The sequence below is a fragment of the Muscardinus avellanarius genome, assembly GCF_963383645.1.
Source record: "Muscardinus avellanarius genome assembly, chromosome: 3".
Classification (NCBI taxonomy): Eukaryota; Metazoa; Chordata; class Mammalia; order Rodentia; family Gliridae; genus Muscardinus; species Muscardinus avellanarius.
Genome location: NC_137788.1, coordinates 16163698 through 16183241, shown reverse-complemented (window position 1 = coordinate 16183241; position 19544 = coordinate 16163698). Strand labels below are relative to the sequence as shown.

The 19544-nt window shown below is 53.2% G+C and overlaps 1 protein-coding gene across 1 annotated transcript; it reads right to left on the bottom strand.

Moving 5' to 3' along the window:
• Nucleotides 1-452: 452 nt before the first annotated feature.
• On the bottom strand, nucleotides 453-15387 carry PINK1 (PTEN induced kinase 1; the record flags this gene model as incomplete). Its single annotated transcript, XM_080691338.1, has 8 exons — nucleotides 453-725; nucleotides 2558-2794; nucleotides 3092-3219; nucleotides 4196-4359; nucleotides 5191-5373; nucleotides 8343-8443; nucleotides 10761-11039; nucleotides 14995-15387. 8 exons carry the CDS (start codon nucleotides 15385-15387, stop codon nucleotides 453-455), a joined length of 1758 nt encoding a protein of 585 aa, XP_080547464.1.
• Nucleotides 15388-19544: the final 4157 nt, after the last annotated feature.

Genomic DNA, 19544 nt, shown 5'->3' with positions numbered 1-19544 from the left:
CTTGTGAATTCATCTAGACCAAGGACTGCTGCTTTGGCCTGCCGTGCGCAAACCAAAAGTGCTTTTTACGTCTCTAAATGGTTGAAAAAGCAGAATTTGGAGACACCTGACCATGAGTACGTGTTATCAGAACACAGCCGTGCGTGTTCGCCGCTGGAGCCAGGCTGCTTTTGAGCTTCTGGGGCGGCGTTTAGTTGCAGCAGCTTAGTCCACTCTCTGGCCCTCCAGACCACACCTTGACTCCACGGTAGGGGCTCGAGTCCACAGAGGGTACAGAATTTGTCCAACCGCAGAGCTAGTTAGCGGCTACAGACTGAACTCCCGACTCGGGTTCTTCCTTCCTTTTGCCAATCCTGAGGCCCTCTCTGGCTGACCAGCCCCTCCACACCAGCCTAACCCCCCCGCCCTCCCTGCACCCACATCACCACACGCACGCACACCGCACAGTCATTTCAGTGAGGCCCAGCTGTGGCCGCGGCCCGCCAGGAGCGGAGGAGGACGGCGGCCTGGCAGAGCGCTTCCCACTCCAGGTTAGCCAGAAACAACACCTTCAGCCTCGTCTCCACGCAGCTCCTCCCCGCCAGCCTGTCAGCCAGCAGGGTGGCCGCGGACTGCTGCAGGAGCCAGCTGACCATCTTGTCCAACTTCAGGTGCTTCAAGGCTAGGATCTGCTCACCCCAGAGGCTTAAATGGAGCACGTTTGCAGCCACTCGGGCAGATGGTCTCTGCAACAGGAAGGGAAGTGAAGCTCAGGACTTCTGGACAGGAACTCGGCCCACACCTGCTCGGTGTTTTGTTTTGTGCTGCTGGGAATTGAGCCTAGGAACATTCTACCTCCAAGCTATGCCACCCTCAACCCTATTTTTATTTGGAAACAGGGTCTTGCTAAATTGCTGAGAGCCTCACTGAGTCTCTGAAGCTGGCCTCAAACCTGCAATCCTCCTGTCTTGGCCTCCCAAGTACTGGGATTACAGGCACACCCCACACCCGGCCCACACAGGCTCTATTAGAGCAGCATCATCTCAGGGCCTTCCCTTCTCTGGCCTCAACCCAATTCTGCCTTCACCCTCTGTCCTCCTGCCACCCTGCCCTCTGCTGACAGACACTGCTTCCTGCCCAGGCTCCAGCCTTCCCACATGCAGAGCTATGTATGGGCACGTGCGTGTTGGAACAGCCGTCGGCATCACAGAAGGCCCAGGACCTCTGTAGCACTAAGTCTGGTCCCTCGCATGAGGAGGTGTGGAGAGTGTCAACACTTCATCACGGCGTGTAGCTGCTATTCCAACGAACCTTCCCTGAGCACCTGCCGTGACCGAGACAGACCCTGTGTGGTGAGAGGAGCGGGAAGCCGTACTCGATGGCTGAGCGGGTGTGTCTGGCTCTCCCCGCTAAGCCCCCCGCACCAGACCTGCTTCTCCACCGGTGGCTTCAAACAGACCCTCCTTTATGCTCTGTAGCCTCACAGTGCCCAGATTTGCGCTCTGGAGCTGTTTTCCCATCTGTCTGTCCGATTAGAGCTCAGCTGTTTCCATATGCTACGGGTCCACTAAACATTTATCGAAATACATTCCATTCCTTATACCTTTTTTTTTTTTTTGGTACTGGGGACCACCTCCAAGCTGCACCCCCACCCCTATTTTCTATTCTTTTTTTGAAACAGAGTCTCACTGAGTTGTGGAAGGCCTCACTAAGTAGCTGAGGCTGGCCGCAAACCTGTGATCCTCCTGTTTCAGCTTTCCAAGTACTGGGATTACAAGCTGCGCCAGCACGCCCAGCTCTTATTTTTTGTGGTACTGAGGATTGAACCCAGGAGCATTCTACCTCTGAGCTCTACTCCTGGCCCTTTTTATTTTGAAGCAGGGTCTTCACTAAACTGCTGAGGTCTTGCTAAATTGCTGAGGCTGGCTGCAAACCTGCGACACTCCTGTGTCACAGCCTCTCAAGTACTGGGATTACAGATGTGCGCCATGACACCCAGCTTCTGCTTCTTTCTATATAACTTTTTTTTTTTTTTTTTTCCGGTACTGGGGATGGAACCCAGGGGCATTCTACCGCCAAGCTACACTCCCAGTCCTATTTTTTATTCTTTATTTTGAGACAGGGTCTGAGTTGCGAAGGGCCTCATTAAGTAGCTGAGGCTGTCGGAAACCATAATCCTTTCTCAGCCTTCCAAATACTAACACGCCAGCTCGCCCGGGCTTCTATATAAAAGCAACCAAGAAAGCCAAGAAGGGCTGGGGGCGCGGCTCCGAGGTGGAGCACTTGCCTACCATGCTTGAGGCCCTGGGTGCAACCCTTGGCCCACACACACATGCACACATGCAAGCAATAGGACAAAAAAAGCCAACAACTGAATTGCTAGCATTCTGACACGGTTGGTGGTCAGCTCCGCCACTCCTATTTATACTCAAATTGATTCCACGTTCTCCTGCAATCCGCCTTTACCTCTGTAAGACAGAGGCTCCACCTGGCACCACAGAGCTGGCCCAACCCAGAATTGCTCTGGAACTTGAACTGAGAGCCCCGCCCACACCCCCAAGCCTGGGGACGGCCTCACCTTGCTGGCCTCTCGCTGGAGCAGTGACCTCACCAGCTGTCTCACGTCCAGAGGCACGGACTCGGGCAGTGCAGGCAGCTGAGCCTCCTGGTAGCTGCGACTTTCGAGGTGGGTCCTGCCCTGGCCATAGAAGGGATTGGGGAGCCCGAAGATTTCATAGGCGATCGCTCCCACTGCCCAGGCGTCCGCCTTGCTGTAGTCGATCACTGCCCTGGGGCCTGGACAGGCCGTGGACACCTGCTCAGGAAGCACAGGTGAGACTCACACCACAGCAGCTCTACAGGCTCACCCCCCCCCCCCCCGTCACCTGAGCCAGGAGCTCGTGACTCTCCCAAGGGACCCAGAACCGAATGAGCTGTGTGGCTCAGCCCCAGGGGATCTGCTGAGGCTGCTTAATTGATGCTGAACAACACCGGGGAGACCCAGATTACAGCAAAGTGGTGGGGAAGGAACCTCGTGACGCTGCTGAGTGGCAGGGCCACAGTGGGAGCATGTCTGCTGAAGAAGGCAGAGGCCGCGCGCACTGGGGCTCACCTCGGGCGCCATCAGGCAGCCGTTGCCGCCCCGATCCACATACCAGCTGGTGAAAGGCAACCGCAGGCCGATGTTCTCATCAGCCAGGCAGCAGCCAAAATCAGAGATCACCAGCCAGGGGCAGCCATCTGCAGGGAAGCAGAGAGATGTCAGGACCGGTCCCCTCTCCCACCACAGGCCCTGCCAGCTCCCTGCTATGTGGGTGGGCAGGGCTGACCTTGACTGTTGGCCCAGGGGTATAGGCCATCTGGATGGGCGCCAGCTCTCCACAGAGCTGAGCTGGAAGGCTGCGCCCGAATATGGGAGTGCCTACGAGAAGTCAAAGCCCGCAAAGCCCCGGCAAAGGCGAGGTAAAGGGTCTGGCTCCATCTAAGTAATTTTCTAGTTACTGGAGCTGTCGCAAAGGAGATGGCACTTGGCTCAGAGGACTTCTAAGGGCAGCTGTACCTCAGGAATCTTGGATTTGAAATCCCAATAAAGCTAAGGAACAGGTGTATTAGGAATTAGATATTTTGAAAAAGAATTTTAAATTTTTAAAAAAACGTGTGTGTGTGTGTGTGTGTGTGTGTGTGTGTGTGTGTGTGTTACTGGGGATTGAACCTACGGGCATTCTACCTCTAAGCTCCACTCCCAAGCTTGTATTTAGGCAGCTTTTACTGTTTGAAAATTATTTTTTCTATTGACCTAAAGTCTATTTCTATTTTACTTTAGTTAAGAAAACTGGGTATAGTGGAGCACACCAGTAATGCTAGTACTTGGGAGGCGGAGACAAGAGGATCGCAGATTTGAAAACAGCCTCAGCAAGGAGTGAGACTCCACCAATCTAGCAACATTCTGTTTCAAAATAAAAAGAAGAAATGGGACTGAGGGCGTAGCTTGGAGGTAGGAAGCCCCTTTTCAGTCCCCAGTATCACACACACATACCCCCAAAAAGCTGCAGCACTCAGGTCCTGCTCTGTAAACGGGCAACATTCCCTGCAGAAAGAAGAACCCACCCGCAGGAGGGCTACGCAAAGACACACAGGACAGAGTAGAAGCCAAAAGGGCCCCCAAGCGTCCCCGTACGCCACGCCCCCACCCAGACTGAGGCCTGGCGGGGCCCACCTGCATCCAGCTCCACGAGAATGTTGTCGGACTTGAGGTCTCTGTGTGCGACGCCCTGCTGAACCAGGTGATCCACGCCTTCCAGGAGCTGCAGGGTCATCGCGGCGGCCAGGCGGGGGCTGGGGGCGCTGGTGCGGAGGTACTGGCGCAGGGTACAGGGGTAGCTGTGGGGGGCGGGGCCACCGGCTGTTAGGCAGCAATGGCCACAGCTCGTTCACTGCCAACGCCAGGCCTTCCCTCTGCCGCTTCCTGGGGGTCCCCGACTTCTGCGCTCCCAACACCCTTACAAGTCCCACCCACTCACCATCCCAAAATCAGGAAGTCGGAGCTGTGGCGCAGCTTGGAAACCTATTCCTTAAACACCTGTCCCAGCAAAGTTGGGTGTACAGAGGCTGAGGAGGGAGAACTGTCTTTTACAGGCAAAGCAAGCCCCCGAGAAAGAGGAGGAGTCGAATGAAACACCCTAGTTAAAAAGTCAGAGGAAGCCAGGCGTGGTGGCGCACACTTGTAATCCCTGTGCTTGGGAGGCTGAGTCAGGAGGATCACTCAGGTTTGAAGCCAGCATTAGCTGGCTTAAGAGACCCTGTTTCCAAATAAAATATAAAATAGGTATGGGACTGTAGTCTGGAAGTAGAAGACCCCTGGGTTCCATCCCCAGTACCACCAAAAAAAAAAAAAAAAAAAAAGTCAGAGGAGCCAGACAGGGTGGCGCACGCTTTTAATCCCAGAACTTGGGAGGCTGAGATGGGAGGATCAGGGGTTGGAGGACAGCCTCAGCAAATACTGAGAGTCTCCTGAACTTAGTGAGACTATGTATCAAAATAAAAATAAAAAAAATAGGGATGGGGTGTAGCTTGGAGATACAGTGCCCCTGGGTTCAATCCCCAATACCCGAAAAAAAGAAAAATCCTAGAGAGAGCCTGGTCCTGAGGATGCCCACCGCCCCAATCCACTTTATTCCCACCCAGGGCTGCCCACCCGGCCCTGCCACTCACTTCTTCATGACGAGGAACAGTGTGCGGCCGTGGCCCAGGCCCTCAGGGTGGAGGCACGGGGGCAGCACGTCGGGGTAGTCGACCAGGGCCCCCGGCAGCAGCGGCACGGACGAGGTGAAGGCGCGGAACACCCGGATGATGTTGGGGTGGGGGGCCAGCTGCTTGGGGCCACCCTTGGGTTTTCTATTCATCCAAATGAGACAAACGTATGAGGCCGTGCTGGGGCACAGCGGGAGGTCACGGCCTAAGGCCACTAACACTGCTATGCTCTCGCTGGCTACCTCACTTACCAAACAGTTGCTGTGGCTTTGCCACGCTCCGGTACTGAACGTGGGGTTGGTCCAAACCCCAAGGAGACAGATCTGCACATTTGATGATTCCCCAGTCCGCCCTCCAGCCCATCTGTCCATCCATTCCTCTATCCTTCCCAGCATCCCCCCACCCCCCGCAGCAGAACATGGCGTTAAGAGACCCTGCAACCAGCCTGGGTCTGAGTTCTGGACTGTGCTGTGAGCCGCTGGCCAAGTTGCTCATCATCTCCCCCGGACTGCCTGCTAAGTGCAAAGGGCAGAAGGTGTGTGTGCCCCAAACAGGCTGCCAGTCTACAGAAAGAGCCTGAGCACATGCGGCAGAGGAAGCCCGCAGCAGGGATTGACTGTTACTATTCTCGATTCAACTAAGGCTGAGGTGTTGGGCAGTGTGCCAGCGTGCTGCGGAGCGGTGCAGAGCGCAGGCCAGGGGCCTCCTCATGGACACACCGAGTAACAGGACAGGACCTGCCCGCACTGTCTCTATGGTTCTCGCATCACCTCTGTTGCTGAGGGATGCAGATGCAGCTGGTAGTGATGTCAGCCGCCTGCCCCGCTCCGCAGGCCCCGCCCCACAGCTCCACGGAGGCCCTGTGGCCGTGCTAGAGGCCGGCGGTGTCTGCATGCCAGCCTGAGTGGGCTGGGCCCAGGGTGGCCACCCGCCCCAAGGGTGGGCACATCTGAGACCCAAATGGTGGATAAGAAGAGGGCCAGGGGAGGTGGAGTCTCTCTTTGAGAGTGATGAAGAGACCTGTTGGTCAGTCATGGAGCAGAGGTGAGGGCGCCATGGGGTTTCACCAGGGCCCTGCAGGGCCAAAGAGGCCAGCAGGAATGGAGAGGGCCCTGCTCTAGGCAGCATGGGTCCCACCCGGGGGGCAGGGCTGCTGTCCTGAAGCCACAGACAGAAGGTGGGTGCGCTGGGGAGACCCGTGGGCGGGACGGCGGCCCCAAAGCCGCGGACCTGGGAGGATGGCAGGGAACCCAGCACAGGAGGGACGGGGAGTGAGGTGGAGGCAGGAGGGGAGCTGCGCCAGGCCACAGGCGGAAGAGGCCGGCGCCAGCGTCCCATGTGCCAAAGCCTGTCCTGAGAGCCAGGAGCGCTGCAGCTAACCCACCGCCGCTCGTCCCTCTGCAGACACTGCACCATGTTACAGTAAACAGCAGCCCACACGGCCAGAGACACGACTGCAGGGCGGACGGTGACCAGCGCTGTGGGGACAACGAGGGCAGCGCCGGGGACCATTTCCTTTCTTCCCTTTTCTGTGGCGCTGGAGATTGAACCCAGGGCTTCGGGAAAGCTAGGCAAGCGCTCTGCCACTGAGCTCCGCCCAGCCCCGTTCCAGACGGGCGGTCTGGGCAGGCCCGGACGCGGCAGCCCCTGAGGAGCTACCTGAGGACACCGCGGCCCAGTGCTGACATTCAGGAACTCGGTTTCTTGAGGAAGGGTGGGGGGAGAGATGGCAGGCCTGAGCCACCGGGCTGCTGCCGCCTCTGCCAGCAGGGCTGGCAGTCACACCGCAGCCCTGTGGGCGCAGGTATCAAGGGGAGCACAGTCCCCTGTCCTTGTCCCCAGGGCAGGTGTCAGGCTCACAGAAGCCTGTGGCGGGGGCTTCTGAAGGGCAGGCTGCTGTCCACATGCTCCTCCCTCTGCTGAGAACGCCTCTTCCCCTCGCATTTTGCCCAGGTACCCTCTGTCACCCTTCCACAGGCAGCGCGCGCTGTCCCTCTGAGAAGCCCCTGCGGCACGCCCTCCTTTCGGCCCCTCCTGCCGAGTGTGTGCCTTCCAGCATGACGGCTGCCACACGAGAACTCCTGGGGAACAGACTGCTTTTGCTTTTTTCTTGGTACTGGGGATTGGACCCAAGGGCATTCTACCTCTGAGCTACACCCTAGCCTTATTTCATTTTTATTATTATTTTGAAACAGGGTCTCGCTAAGTTGCTGAGACTGGCCGTAAACCTGTGATCCTCCTGTGTCAGTTTTCTAAGTACTGGGATGACAAATATGTGCTATCACACCTGGCCCAACTTTGGCTTTTTAAAACTCAACTGACAGCCGGGCATGGTGGCGCACACTTGTAATCCCAGTAGTTGGGAGGCTGAGACAGGAGGATCTGGGTTCATGGCCAGCCTCAGCTACTTAGTGAGGCCCTCCACAACTTAGTGAGACCCTGTTTCAAAATAAAGAATGAAAAATAGGGCTGAGGGTATAGCTCAGAGGTAGAATGCTCCTGGGTTCAGTCCCAGTACCATAAAAACCAAAACAACAATAACAACAACAAAAAACTCTTCTGGCACCAGGCATGGCCTTTGAATTTAGTGACACCCCGTTTCAAAACAGAATAAAATAGGGCTAGGGCGTAGAGCTCAAAAGTAGAATGGAAATGGAAATGAAATGGAATCCAGGGGATTCCATTACCAGTACCACAAAAATAAATAAATAATCTACCCATCATCTCTCTCTCCGGCACCATCAGGGTCATCAGGGCCCTGTGGCCACTGTTAGAGGCCTGCCCCCTCCTGCAGGGACAGAGCTCGTTTCCACCACAAGGCGGCGCTGCACCTGCGCACTGCTTGGCAGGAGTCTGAACGTGATTTTTCACGCCCTGAACTGGGCATGTTTGGATGTTCTCTCCCCAGCAGGAACTAGCCATCTGCATCACTGCTGGGGGGCAAATGACCTTCAGTCTCTCCCAAGCTCGATTTCCTGCTAGCTGGGAATCCACCAGCGTGCACGCGATGGTCCCGCCAGCATTTATATCTGCGACACTGCAGAGTGTGGGGACACAGTGGTGGGTGACCTGCTCCCAGCCTGCAGTGGCTCTGGAGGGCAGAGGGCGCTTACCTGTACGTGACCGCTCCAAACTCCCCGTCCAAGGCCACCCGGCCAGCTGGGACCAGCTCCTGGCTCATTGTGCTGAGGATGGCTTCACTGGAGGAGCCCGCCTGGAACACACCCCAGTGTGGTCCCGTTACACAGGCCCAGGGAAGGCAACCTCCACGCCCTGCTGGGGGCTGGACCAGGACAGCTGCTGCCTAGGACCGGCTTTGACCTTCAAGGCCAGGTGACCTCTCTGAAGCAGCAAGCCCAGCCAGTTCCTCCCAGGAGAGGGGGCAGAGGAGGAGGGGTGCTACCCTTGCCAGTCTGGAGGATGTTCTCCAGTACCTCTTGGCAGCCAAGGTTCCTGGGCAGGAGGGGAGCCCAAGCAGTCAGGACACCCGACGCCTCTTCCTCCCATAGATGCCTCTGGCCACCACCAGCTCAAAGCTGACCACTGGGTCAGTAAGTCTCATTCTGCAGGGCCTGGCAAACCCCGCTGGATTAAGTTGGGCGGGATCAAACGGCGACCTTCCCCATCCCCCAAGGGAAAGCCAGGGAAGAGCATAGGATTCCCTTATTTTATCATTATCATTAGTGTGTGTGTGTGTGTGTGTGTGTGTGTGTATGTGTGTGTGTGTGTGTGTGTGTGTGTGTACCTGCGTGTGTGTGCATGTGCACATAGTGCTGGGGACTGAACCCAGGAATGTTCTACCTCTGAGCTACATCCTCAGCATAATCTTATTTTTTATTTGGAAACAGGGTCTTCCTATTACTGAGAGCCTTGCTAAGTTGCTGAGTCTTTATACCTGCAATCTTCCTGTCTCAGCCTCCCAGGCAGTGGGATTACGGGTGTGTGCCACCTCACCCAGCCCACTGTTACTATACTGTTTTGTGGTACTAGGGATTAAACCCAGGGGCATTATGCTTCCTCTCCACCTTTCTATTTTTGAAACAGGGCCTCACTAAATTGCTGAGGCTGGCCCTGAACCTGTAATCCTCCTCTTTCAGCCTCCCAAGTACTGGGATTACAGGTGCACACCACCACGCCCGGCTTCCTTCCTTCTTTCTTTCTTTCTTTCTTTCTTTCTTTCTTTCTTTCTTTCTTTCTTTCTTTCTTTTTTGCAGGTCTGGGGATGGAACCCAGGGCATTTGACCTCTGAACTATACCCCTTTATACACCTTGCCCTATTTTTTTTTTTTGAAACAGGGCCTCACTAAGTAGCTGATCCTCCAGTCTCAGCCTCCCGGATGCTGGGATTACAAGCCACCATGCCTGGCTCCTTGTTTCATTTTGGACAGCTTTCAGCACCTGTGAAGCTTACTAAGCACCATGAAATTCCTGCAACCACCGACAGTCCCTTGCTTTGTGACTGCAACATCTGCCACACTCACCAGTGAGACATCCGTCTCACTGATGCTGATAAGACTGGGTGTTTCAAGGGCAAAGAATTTGGCCACTTGTTAGCTACTAACCCAGTTTGCAGTGCATCAGTCTCATGACTGCCACACCCCAAAGGGAGCCAGAACCTGCACTCCTCAGGGTCCAGCATGAGCTCCTGGGGCTGCTGCCCACCTTAGCCGTGGACAGATGCTCCGGGCAGGAGAAAGAACCCAGGTCTATTCATTGCTGGACCTGTCTTGCAATGGCAAGATTAAGGCAGCAAAGAGACAGAAATCTTTGGTTTTGTGGGGAAGACACTCAACTCCCAAAGTGCAGAGTTCTTTGAGAACCAGGGTGGGGAGGTGCTGAGTAGCCTGGGTCTAGAGGTGGGGCTGGGGGCTTAGAGGAGGGGAGCATGGCCCCTCTTCTCCAGGGAGGCAGTCCCAGGAGGGCTGGCAGAAGGAAATAGCTATATGGCTAACCTGGAAGGAACTGACCAGCAGGCTAGGCCAAGGGCCAGGCACTTGCCATTCACCATGCGGCTCACTAGGCATAAATCACCTGGGAGCTTGCTGGAAAGCGTCTCCGACTCTCCCGCCCCACCCTGAGCCTGAATCCTAATCATCTTTTGCCTGATCCCCAGTTGAGCTGTGGGCATGTTATGATTTGAGATGCGCAACCCTCAGGAAGGAGGGAGAGGAAGCCTAACTCCACATGCCCTCTCCTCTTCCTTCCTTCCTTCCATACTGGGGATTAAATCCAGGGGCATCCTACCTCTGAGTAATACCCCCAGCTCTTTTTTGTTTCTTATTTTGAAACAGAGTCTCGCTAAGTTGCTGAGGCTGGTCTCAAACCTGTGATTCTCCTGTCTCCGTCTTCTAAGTACTGGGATTGCAGGTGTGGGCCACCACGCTGGGCTGTAGGCCCCTTTCTACTGAAGAACCTATGTCTTTTCCTATCTACTTCCAGGAAAAAACCCAAACCTAAACCAAACAGGCTCCATCAGCTTCCCTAGGCCTGGCATTTTGAGCACTGCTGGAGAGTGGAGAGGCCGTCCTCACCGAGATGTTCCACATCATCTTGATGGCCAAGGGGAAGGCGGGGGCCCTCGGCGCCTGCTCTCCTGGTGGGAGGACCCCTGGGCCTCTCTGGGGAAGGAGCCGCAGCCGCTCTGCCTTCTCCAGGTGCTGGGGCAGAGCAGGCACGGTGGCCTCGTACACGGCCGCGCTGCAGCCCTTGCCGATGGACTGTCCTATCAGATAGTCCTCCAGCCGGAAGCCCTGCCAGCGGCGAGTGTCCAGCGGGTCAGGCACCGGCTTGCTTTTCTGGGTAAAGATTGCCTATGAGGAAAAAAAGAAAAAGAAGACAATGTAGCCAGGGAGCAGGCAACTGGAAACAGGAGCTGGGGAAAAACAGCAGGGTAGGGCAGGGGCGAGGTTCCTGGCCCACTACACTGTCCTTTACTGTGACCAGAGGCAGCCCAGCACAGAGCACTGCAGTCAGTCCTGGGGCTGGGGCCTCCAGGCACACACTGCTGCTGCACAGATGAGGTCTCACTAGGGAGGCGGATCTCTGCAAACACTGGAGCGCTGCCAGGGCATGGGGTCGCCAGTGTCCTGGGTCCTGTGGGAAGTGAGGGGCTGAGATAAGGACTGTCCCCAGCCGAGTCATCAAGTCCTGCCTTCCTTTCCAGAGGATTCTGCTTAGAAAGGCAACACGCAACATGTGAGAAACAGGGAGGGATGGGCAGCACCAGGGCTGCGCTGGGCAGAAGGCGCTTCCCCATCCGGGCTGGCCCTGCAGCAAGCCATGCGGCAGTGACGTCATCCCTTCACGGCTTTTCAGTCACCCAGGCTCCGCCTTCATCCTCAAATGGTCAGATCTGCAGAGCCCTTCTTTCCTTTTTTCCTTTCTTTCATTCCCCCCCCCCCTTTGGTACTGGAGACTGAGTCTGGGGACATTCGACTCCGAGCTACACCCCCAGCCCTTTTTACTTATTTATTGTGGTGCTAAGGATTGAACCCAGGGGCATTCTACCTCCAAGCTACACCTCCAGCCCTATTTTATTTTTTATTCGGAAACAGGGTCTCACTAGGTTAACGAGAGTCTCACTATTTGCTGAGGCTGCCTTTGACCTGCGATTCTCCCGTCTCAGCTTCCTTTCAGTGCTGGGATTACAGGTGTGCACCACCACACCTGGCTCCTTTTTATTTTGTATTTTGTGGATGACCTCACTAAGTTGCTGGGGTTGGTTTTGAACCTGCAATCATCCTGTCTCAGCTTTCCAAGTACTGGGATTACACCCCCGTCCAGCACTAAAAGCCAAAAACCAAAACAAAGACAAAAACCAGAGAAAAGGATAGTGATGTTGAATGTCTTTCCATACGCTTCTCTGGCACCTGTATCTCCTCTTCTTCATGTTTTTTTTTTTTTTTTTTTTTTTTTTTGGTGGTGGTACTGGGGTTCCTAGAAGCCCTTCTACCTCTGGGCTACACTCCCAGACAAATTTTATACTTTTTTATTTTTGGAAACAGGGTCTCTTATGCCAGTGCGGCTGGCTTCGAACCTGTGCGATCTTCCTGTCTTCCCAAGTGTGGGGATTACAAGCGTGTGCCACCACGCCCGGCTTAATATTAGATTTTTAAAACTGCCTCCATCTAGGAACAAGCAACAGTCACAATTCTACTTTGGTCTGACACCACATGAAATTTTGAACTAGATTGCCAGATCTGGCGAATTTGTTCAAAAGAGGTCAAATGCCTGAATTTTTAGTGTGAAATCATCGGGCAACTAATTGCAAATTTTGAGACGACGAGGATGAAATAAGAGGAAAGGGTATGTGAATGGGAAGCCTAGGAGGGGCATCCTGGTGAGGAGAAAAGGAAAGGCCTCTCTAGTTGTCCTCCCGTGGTAGTGGGATGGGACCCAGGGGCATTCTGTCTCCAAGCTACACCTCCAGCCCTTTTAATTTTTTGTTTTAAAACAGGTTCTCACTGGGTTGCCGAGAGTCTCATTAAGTTTTGAGGGCTGATCTCAAACCTGTAGTCCTCCTGTCTTTGCCTCCAAAGGCCTGCGATTAGAGGTATAATTCAGCTTTAATTTTAAGCAGGATTTGTTAAATTTCTCATCCTTGGCTTCTGCCTCTTAAGCCATGGCCAAAGACAAGGACAGGGACTGGGGACTAGGCCAGATGTCACCTGTCACCCCAACTGGTGAGAGCTCAAACCTGAGGTGCTCCCGTGACCAGGGGCAAGGGCTGGGCTGCAAACTGGGAAACCCTGGAAATGGCGCTTAGTCCTTACAGCCCAGTCCTCTCCCCCTCAGCCCTAACCTGTGTAATGCAGGGCTACAAGCACTCGAGGAGTGATTCCAAACCCCGGGAGAAGTACTGACCCCCCAGAAGAGGATGGGGTTCTGGAAGCCAACAGCTTTCAGGCTTGAAGCACCGCCTACCCGGGATCTGCGCCTGCCCTGCTGGCCTCGCCTGCAGAGTTTAGACTTGCCAGCCCACGGTGAGCCAAGTCCTTAAAATAAAACCTCTGTCTAAATATACACATCCTCTTGGTTCCTTTTGTCTTGAGAACCTGTACTGCTAGACTTTGAGCAGAAACAGGTCTCTGGGCTACTTATTTTAAGCATTTAAAAATCCTAGGACACCAGCCACCAGTGGTAATACACAGTTTAACTAAGTCAGGTCTGCTGTTTTTCTCCTGCCGTTCAGTTTTTTCTTCTTTTGTGCTGGGGATTGTATCCAGAGGCCTTCTACCTCTAAGCTATATTCCCAATCCTATTTTATTTTTATTTTGAAACAGGGTCTTGCTAAGTTGCTGAGGGCTTCACTAAACTGCTGAGGCTGGCCTCAACCTGTGGTCTTCCTCAGACTCCAAAGTACTGGGATTACAGGCGCGTGCCACTACACCTGGTTCACATTTTTTATCGAGATTTTAGCTGTGCCAAGCTGCACATGTGAGGGTGGGCCTCTCAGCTTGGGGGGGGGGTCTACTTGCAAGCGCAGCTCCTTGGCTTGGGATCCAGAGCTTGGCCAAGGAGCCGGGAGGTGTCTTGAGCAGCCTGGCTCAGTGGTTAGACCCTGTGCTTTGTTAAGCAAGACTTTGCACACTACATTTATTAGCTGTTTGACTCTGAGAAGGTCACTTCATGTCTCTAACTACTGTGTGCCTCCATAAATTGGCATGAGAAATACTTAAATAGAAAAGAATACCATGATTGAGTTGTCATTAAAAAAATTATTTTTGGTACTGAGGATTGAATTTAGGGGCATCCTCCCTCTGAACTGCATCCCCAGGCCTATTTATTTTTTACTTTGAAACAGCGTCATGCTAAGTTGCTGAGGCCGGCTTTAAACCTGGGGTCCTTCTGTCTCGGCCTCCTAAGTACTGAGATTACAGGTGTGCGCCACCATGCCACGCTTTTCACTACATTTTTGAAAATTTACATGAAACCACTTGCCAGGGTGTGACTGGAGGTAAAAAAGTTATCAGCACGTTTTCCAAAGCATGCTGTTTGAGGAAGTGAAATAAAGAAAAGGGAGGTGTTGGCCTTCAATCGGTCCATTAGGAACGGTGAAATATATAAACTTCCACTGGTCATTTCCAGTACGTCATCGAAGATAAAAAACCTTAGCCTTCGTCCTGCCCCAAGGAACTTCCCCTCCTCTGGCTGAATCCTGCACCCAAACACTGTTCCCGCACCTAGTCCGTCCCTAACTGGGTGCTCCACCCCTCAACCTATCCAATCAAGGCTCAGGATGCTGCCCCTGGAGGTGCGCACGCTCCTCACCCCCCACCCCCAGACATCCAGGCTCTGCCAACAGCCGCCTGACCGCCCGGCTCCTAGCCCCGCCTCCGTCCCAGCTCAGGGCCCGCCCTCATCAAAGCCCAGCCAACCCTAGGACTCTGCTCCTAGCCCCGCCCCACACGCCCCAACTGCCCCACACCCTAGCCTACTTAAAGCCCCGCTCCGCCTGGCTAAGGAGCGCCCCCATCACAGACCAGCCTCAGCTACTTAGTGAGGCCCTTTGCAACTCAGTGAGACCGTTTCAAAAGAAAGAATAAAAATGGGGCCGGGGGTGTAGCTCGGAGGTAGAATGCCCCTGGGTTCCATCCCCAGTGCCGCAAAAATATAAAAAAAAAATAGTCCACCTGCCCCATAGGGCTCCTAGCCCCGCCCCCAAGCCAGACACGCCCCTACCACAGCCCAGCCAACCCGGATCAGGCTCATGGCCTGGCCCCGCCCCCTGCGCGCCCCAGCCCCGCCCCTCGCGGCCCTCCTCACCTGTATCTCTCCGCAGGCCGAGGCCGCCCTCCGGCTCTCCGCCTGCTTCTCCTCGATGAGGCCGAGCCCCAGCCCGAAGGCCAGGAAGACCGCTCGGCCGCCAGGGCCCGCGCCGCCCCGGGCCCGCATCGCGATCTGCCGCTGGAGCCGCGCCGCCAGCCCGGCCACCGACTGGCGGAAGAAGCGGTAGCGGCCGGGGAGCCGGAGCCCGAGCCCGAGCCCGCGCGGCTCTGCGCCGGGACCCGCCGCCCGGCCCGGGCGATCCCCGCGGCCCCATCCCGCCGCCGGGCCGGGCCGCCCCCAGCCGTAGGCCGGGCCAGGCTTGGCCGCGGAGCGCAGCAGCAGCGCTCGGCCTAGCTGCAGGCCCCGGCCCAGCGCCTGCCGCACCGCCATGGTGGCGCCGCGACCCGGCCCCGCCGTCACCGCCGCGAACGTCCGGGACGCGAGTGACAATAACAAACTGGGGGCGTCGCTCTGCGCAGGCGCGGTCGGCGCCGGGCGGTGCGGGCGGTGCCAGCGGCGGTCCCGCGACCCGGCGCGCGGGGGCGCTGTGCGCGCACCTGCGTCCCGTGGAGGCTACGGCTGCTGCGCGTTCAGCAAGGGCCCCATCTCACTGGTGGGCCTGGGCAAAATCGAGAAATTGAGAAGGAAAACGGATATTTATTATCTACCACCGTGCCAGACCCTTTGCATCTTTTAATGAACTCTCCCACCATTGAGATAGGAATGTCTTTTTACAGGTAAGACAGGCGTAGAAAGGGCAGTGATGTTCCTGGCCACATGCAGGTTTTAGAGCTGAGGTTAAAGTTCATGTTGCCCTAACTCATGAATCCTTGCCCTTCTTAATTCCCTTATGTTCCTCCACAGGTCTGAGACCCCTGGGCTTCTCAGGACCCCCAGGAGCATCTTGCTCCAGTAACATGAAGTCAGAGACCTCCAGCAACTTGCCTGAGGTCTCAGTTTGTTAATGGCAGACCCCTGTTAACCCAGAACTGCTGTTAGGAATAGCCGATAAATGGATTCATTACTGGGCCGTTTCTTTCCTCTTTTATTTTAAATTATTATTGACTTTTTATTTTTCTTTATTGTGTGTGTGTGTGTGGCACTGAGGGGCCTCTCAAGTACTGGGATTACAAGTGTGTACCGCCATGCTTGCTTGGCTCAGCATCATTTAAGACACAAGAATCTTTTTAAAAAATAAAACAGTTATTACCACCTCTAAAAAGGATGAACATTAGCCCTACAGCATCATTCAATACCCAGGCGATATTTAGATGTCTTCATCATTTTGTTTTGTATTGAGATCCAAACAAAGTTTACCTAATATATTTATTTGGTGGGTTATTTTTTAACCAGGGTCTGAGTCATCCTTGAGCTGAGAAGCTATACATTTTGAGGCACTGCCATTTTTCAAAATTATCTCCAAGCGCCGGGCGTGGTGGCGCACGCTTGTAATCCCCGCGCTTGGGAGGTGGAGACAGGAGGATCGCGCAGGTTCGAAGCCAGCACTGGCGTAAGAGACCCTGTTTCCAAAAATAAAAATAGGTCTGGGAGTGTAGCCCGGAGGAAGAAGGGCTTCCAGGAACCGCAGTACCACCAAAAAAAAAAAAAAAAAAAAAAATTTCTCCAATCTTGGAGACCTCTCTTCCTGACCCGAGAGGCGGATGGTGGATAAAATCCCCTGAAGATTTATATGTAGAACTTCCTCATAGGTGTGGCCGTGTGTCTTTGCCTGTGACCGGGTGAACTCTGAGACCCACTAAAGCATTGCTTGAGTAGAAAGGCATCATCTAACTCATTTGTTCCGGGGATACTTGCATTCTCTTTTTGGTGGTGTTGGGGTTGGATTTGGGATTGAACCCCAGGGCACTCTACCTATGAGCTACACCAACAACCCTTTGTATTTTTTATTTTGAAACAGGGTCTTGCTAAATTCTCAAGGCTGGCCTCAAAACTGCAATCCTGTCCCAGCCTCCCAAATACTGGGATGACAGTCAAGTGCCACCATGCCTGGCTGGCCTGTTTGCCTTCTTGAGTAAGGAGAAGAAGCTTGCATATGGAAGTCAGGCAACTGCAGAGGATCCACCTTTGAACTGGTGAATTTAAACATCTATATGAGATTGTTACCTATAAATATTCAAATGGGAACCCAGTAAGTTCACTCCTAACTATATGAGACAGAATAGAAGAAATAAGGGAAATAGGTCTAAAGGAGACCAAAAGGAAGGAGAAGTAAAATATAATTTTTATAATTTTAATATAAAAAGCCTGGTGCTAAATTTCTTCATACCTTCACTCCCCAAATCAGTTTTCTTACCTAGGCCTGTCTCCCAAGTTTCTGGGAAATCTATTAATCTTAAAGTTAACAACAACAACTAAAAAAAAAAAAAAAAAAACTATAATTACCCTTGTGCACTGGAAAGACAGATATATCTTAAGAGACCTCTAATTTAGGGAACTTTCCAGTTCATCAGCTTATCTCTTAATCAGGTGATGGAGAATCGCGATCAGGTCTAAGGAAGTAAATGACGAGACCACCATAAACTGGCTTGTGATCGCCTCCCTTACCTCCCCACACCCACCTTTCACCAAATTTCCTTTGAAAGAGCCATTAGCCAGATGTGATGGCACACAGGAATCCCAATGCTTGGGAAGCTGACAGGAGGATTGCAAGTTCAAGGACAGCCTCAGCTACTTAATGAGGCCTTCTGCAACTTGGTGACACCTTGTTTTAAAATAAAGAATAAAAAATAAGGCTGGGGGTGTAGCTCAGAGGTAGAATGCCCCTGGGTTCAATCCCCAGCACACACACACACACACACACACACACACACACACACACACGATCTAGGGGTCTAGCTCAGAGGTAGAAGTCCCCAGCACCCATTAAAAGGAGACCCATGAATTCCCAAAATATGTCTCTCACTCTGTAGATGGCCCATATTTTTCTCCCTTCAATGTGTATTTCTTGCTTTCCTAAATAAATCAGTCTCCAACTGGCTTGTACTGAAATTCTTTTTGATCATGTAAGCCAAGGACTCCACCGGTCCTGAGTTGAGTTCCCTCTCTCCCTGACCGGGAACTCCTCTGGACCCTTCACGGAGTTAACCCTTCTCCCATGGCATATAGACTCTTAGAAATACTATGTTCAGAGCAGCATTGTTCAACATATAATGTAAAACTTGAAACAGCACTAAATATCACCTGTAGTAGACTGGATAAATTGTGCTATATCCCCCAATGAAATACTAAACAAGTATAAGAATGAACAGTCTACAACTATGTTCAAGAACATGGATGTATTTTATAAATATACTGATGAGTTAAAGGCAGACCTAAGGGAGTAAACTCTATTTAGAGCCCATCTGTGTAAAGTTCAAGGGCAGTTGAACTGGTCTATAGTGTTAGAGGTCAAGGTGCCCTTGGGAGGGTCATTACTAGAAGGGATGTGAAGAGAGCTTTGGCTGCTGGGCACATCCTAGATCTGTGAATGTTCATGTGATGAAAATTCATCTCACCCTATACTCTGATTTGCACGATTTTCTGAATTTAAGATTTCTTTCTTGCAGCCAGGCGTGGTGGCGCACACTTGTAATCTCAGCATTTGGGAGGCTGAAGCAGGAGGGTCCGGGTTCGCAGCCAGCCTCAGCTGCTACTTAGTGAGGCCTTCTGCAAGTCAGTGAGACCCTGTTTCAAAATAAAGAATGAAAAACAGCTGGGGATTTAGCTCGAAGGCCCCTGGGTTCCATCCCTGGTACCACAAGAAATCTTTTTTTTCCCCTTGGTGCTGAGGATTGAACTCAGGGCCAAGTTAAACCCATGCTAACCACATGTTCCACCAGTAAACTCTGTTCCCAGGCCCTGTAGGTAATATTTCTTTTTTTTTTTCTTTTTTTCTCCTCCTCCTCTTCTTCCTTTTCCTTTTCCTCTTCTCCTTCTCCTTCTCCTTCTTCTTCTTTCTTCTTTTTTTGCTTTTTTGCAGTACTGGGGATGGAACCCAGGGCCTCTGAGCTATACCCAAGCCTTAGTTTTTATTCTTTATTTTGAAACAGGGTCTCACTGAGTTGCAGAGGGCCTCACTAAGTAGCTGAGGCTGTATCTGAACCTGTGATCCTCCTGTCTCAGCCTCCCAAGTGCTGGGATTACAAGCGTGCGCCACCACACTTGGTTGGAAATCTTTCTTTCTTCCCTTCTCTCTCTTACTTACTTTCTTTCTTTCTTGTGGTACTGGGCATGGAACCCAGGGGCTTTCTACCTCTGGCCTATACTCCCAGACAAATTTTCTATTTTATTTGGAAACAAGGTCTCACTAATTTGCTGAGAGCCTCAATGAAGAGCTGAGGCTGGCTTTGAACCTGTGCAATCCTCCTGTCTCAGCCTCCCAAGTACTGGAATTACAAGCGTGCGCCACCATGCTCAGCTGAAATATTTCAATAAATATTTTAAAATAAAAAGCTTTTATTGCCGGGCGTGGTGGCGCACGCTTGTGATCCCCGCACTTGAGAGGTGGAGACAGGAGGATCGCGCAAGTTCGAAGCCAGCCGTACTGG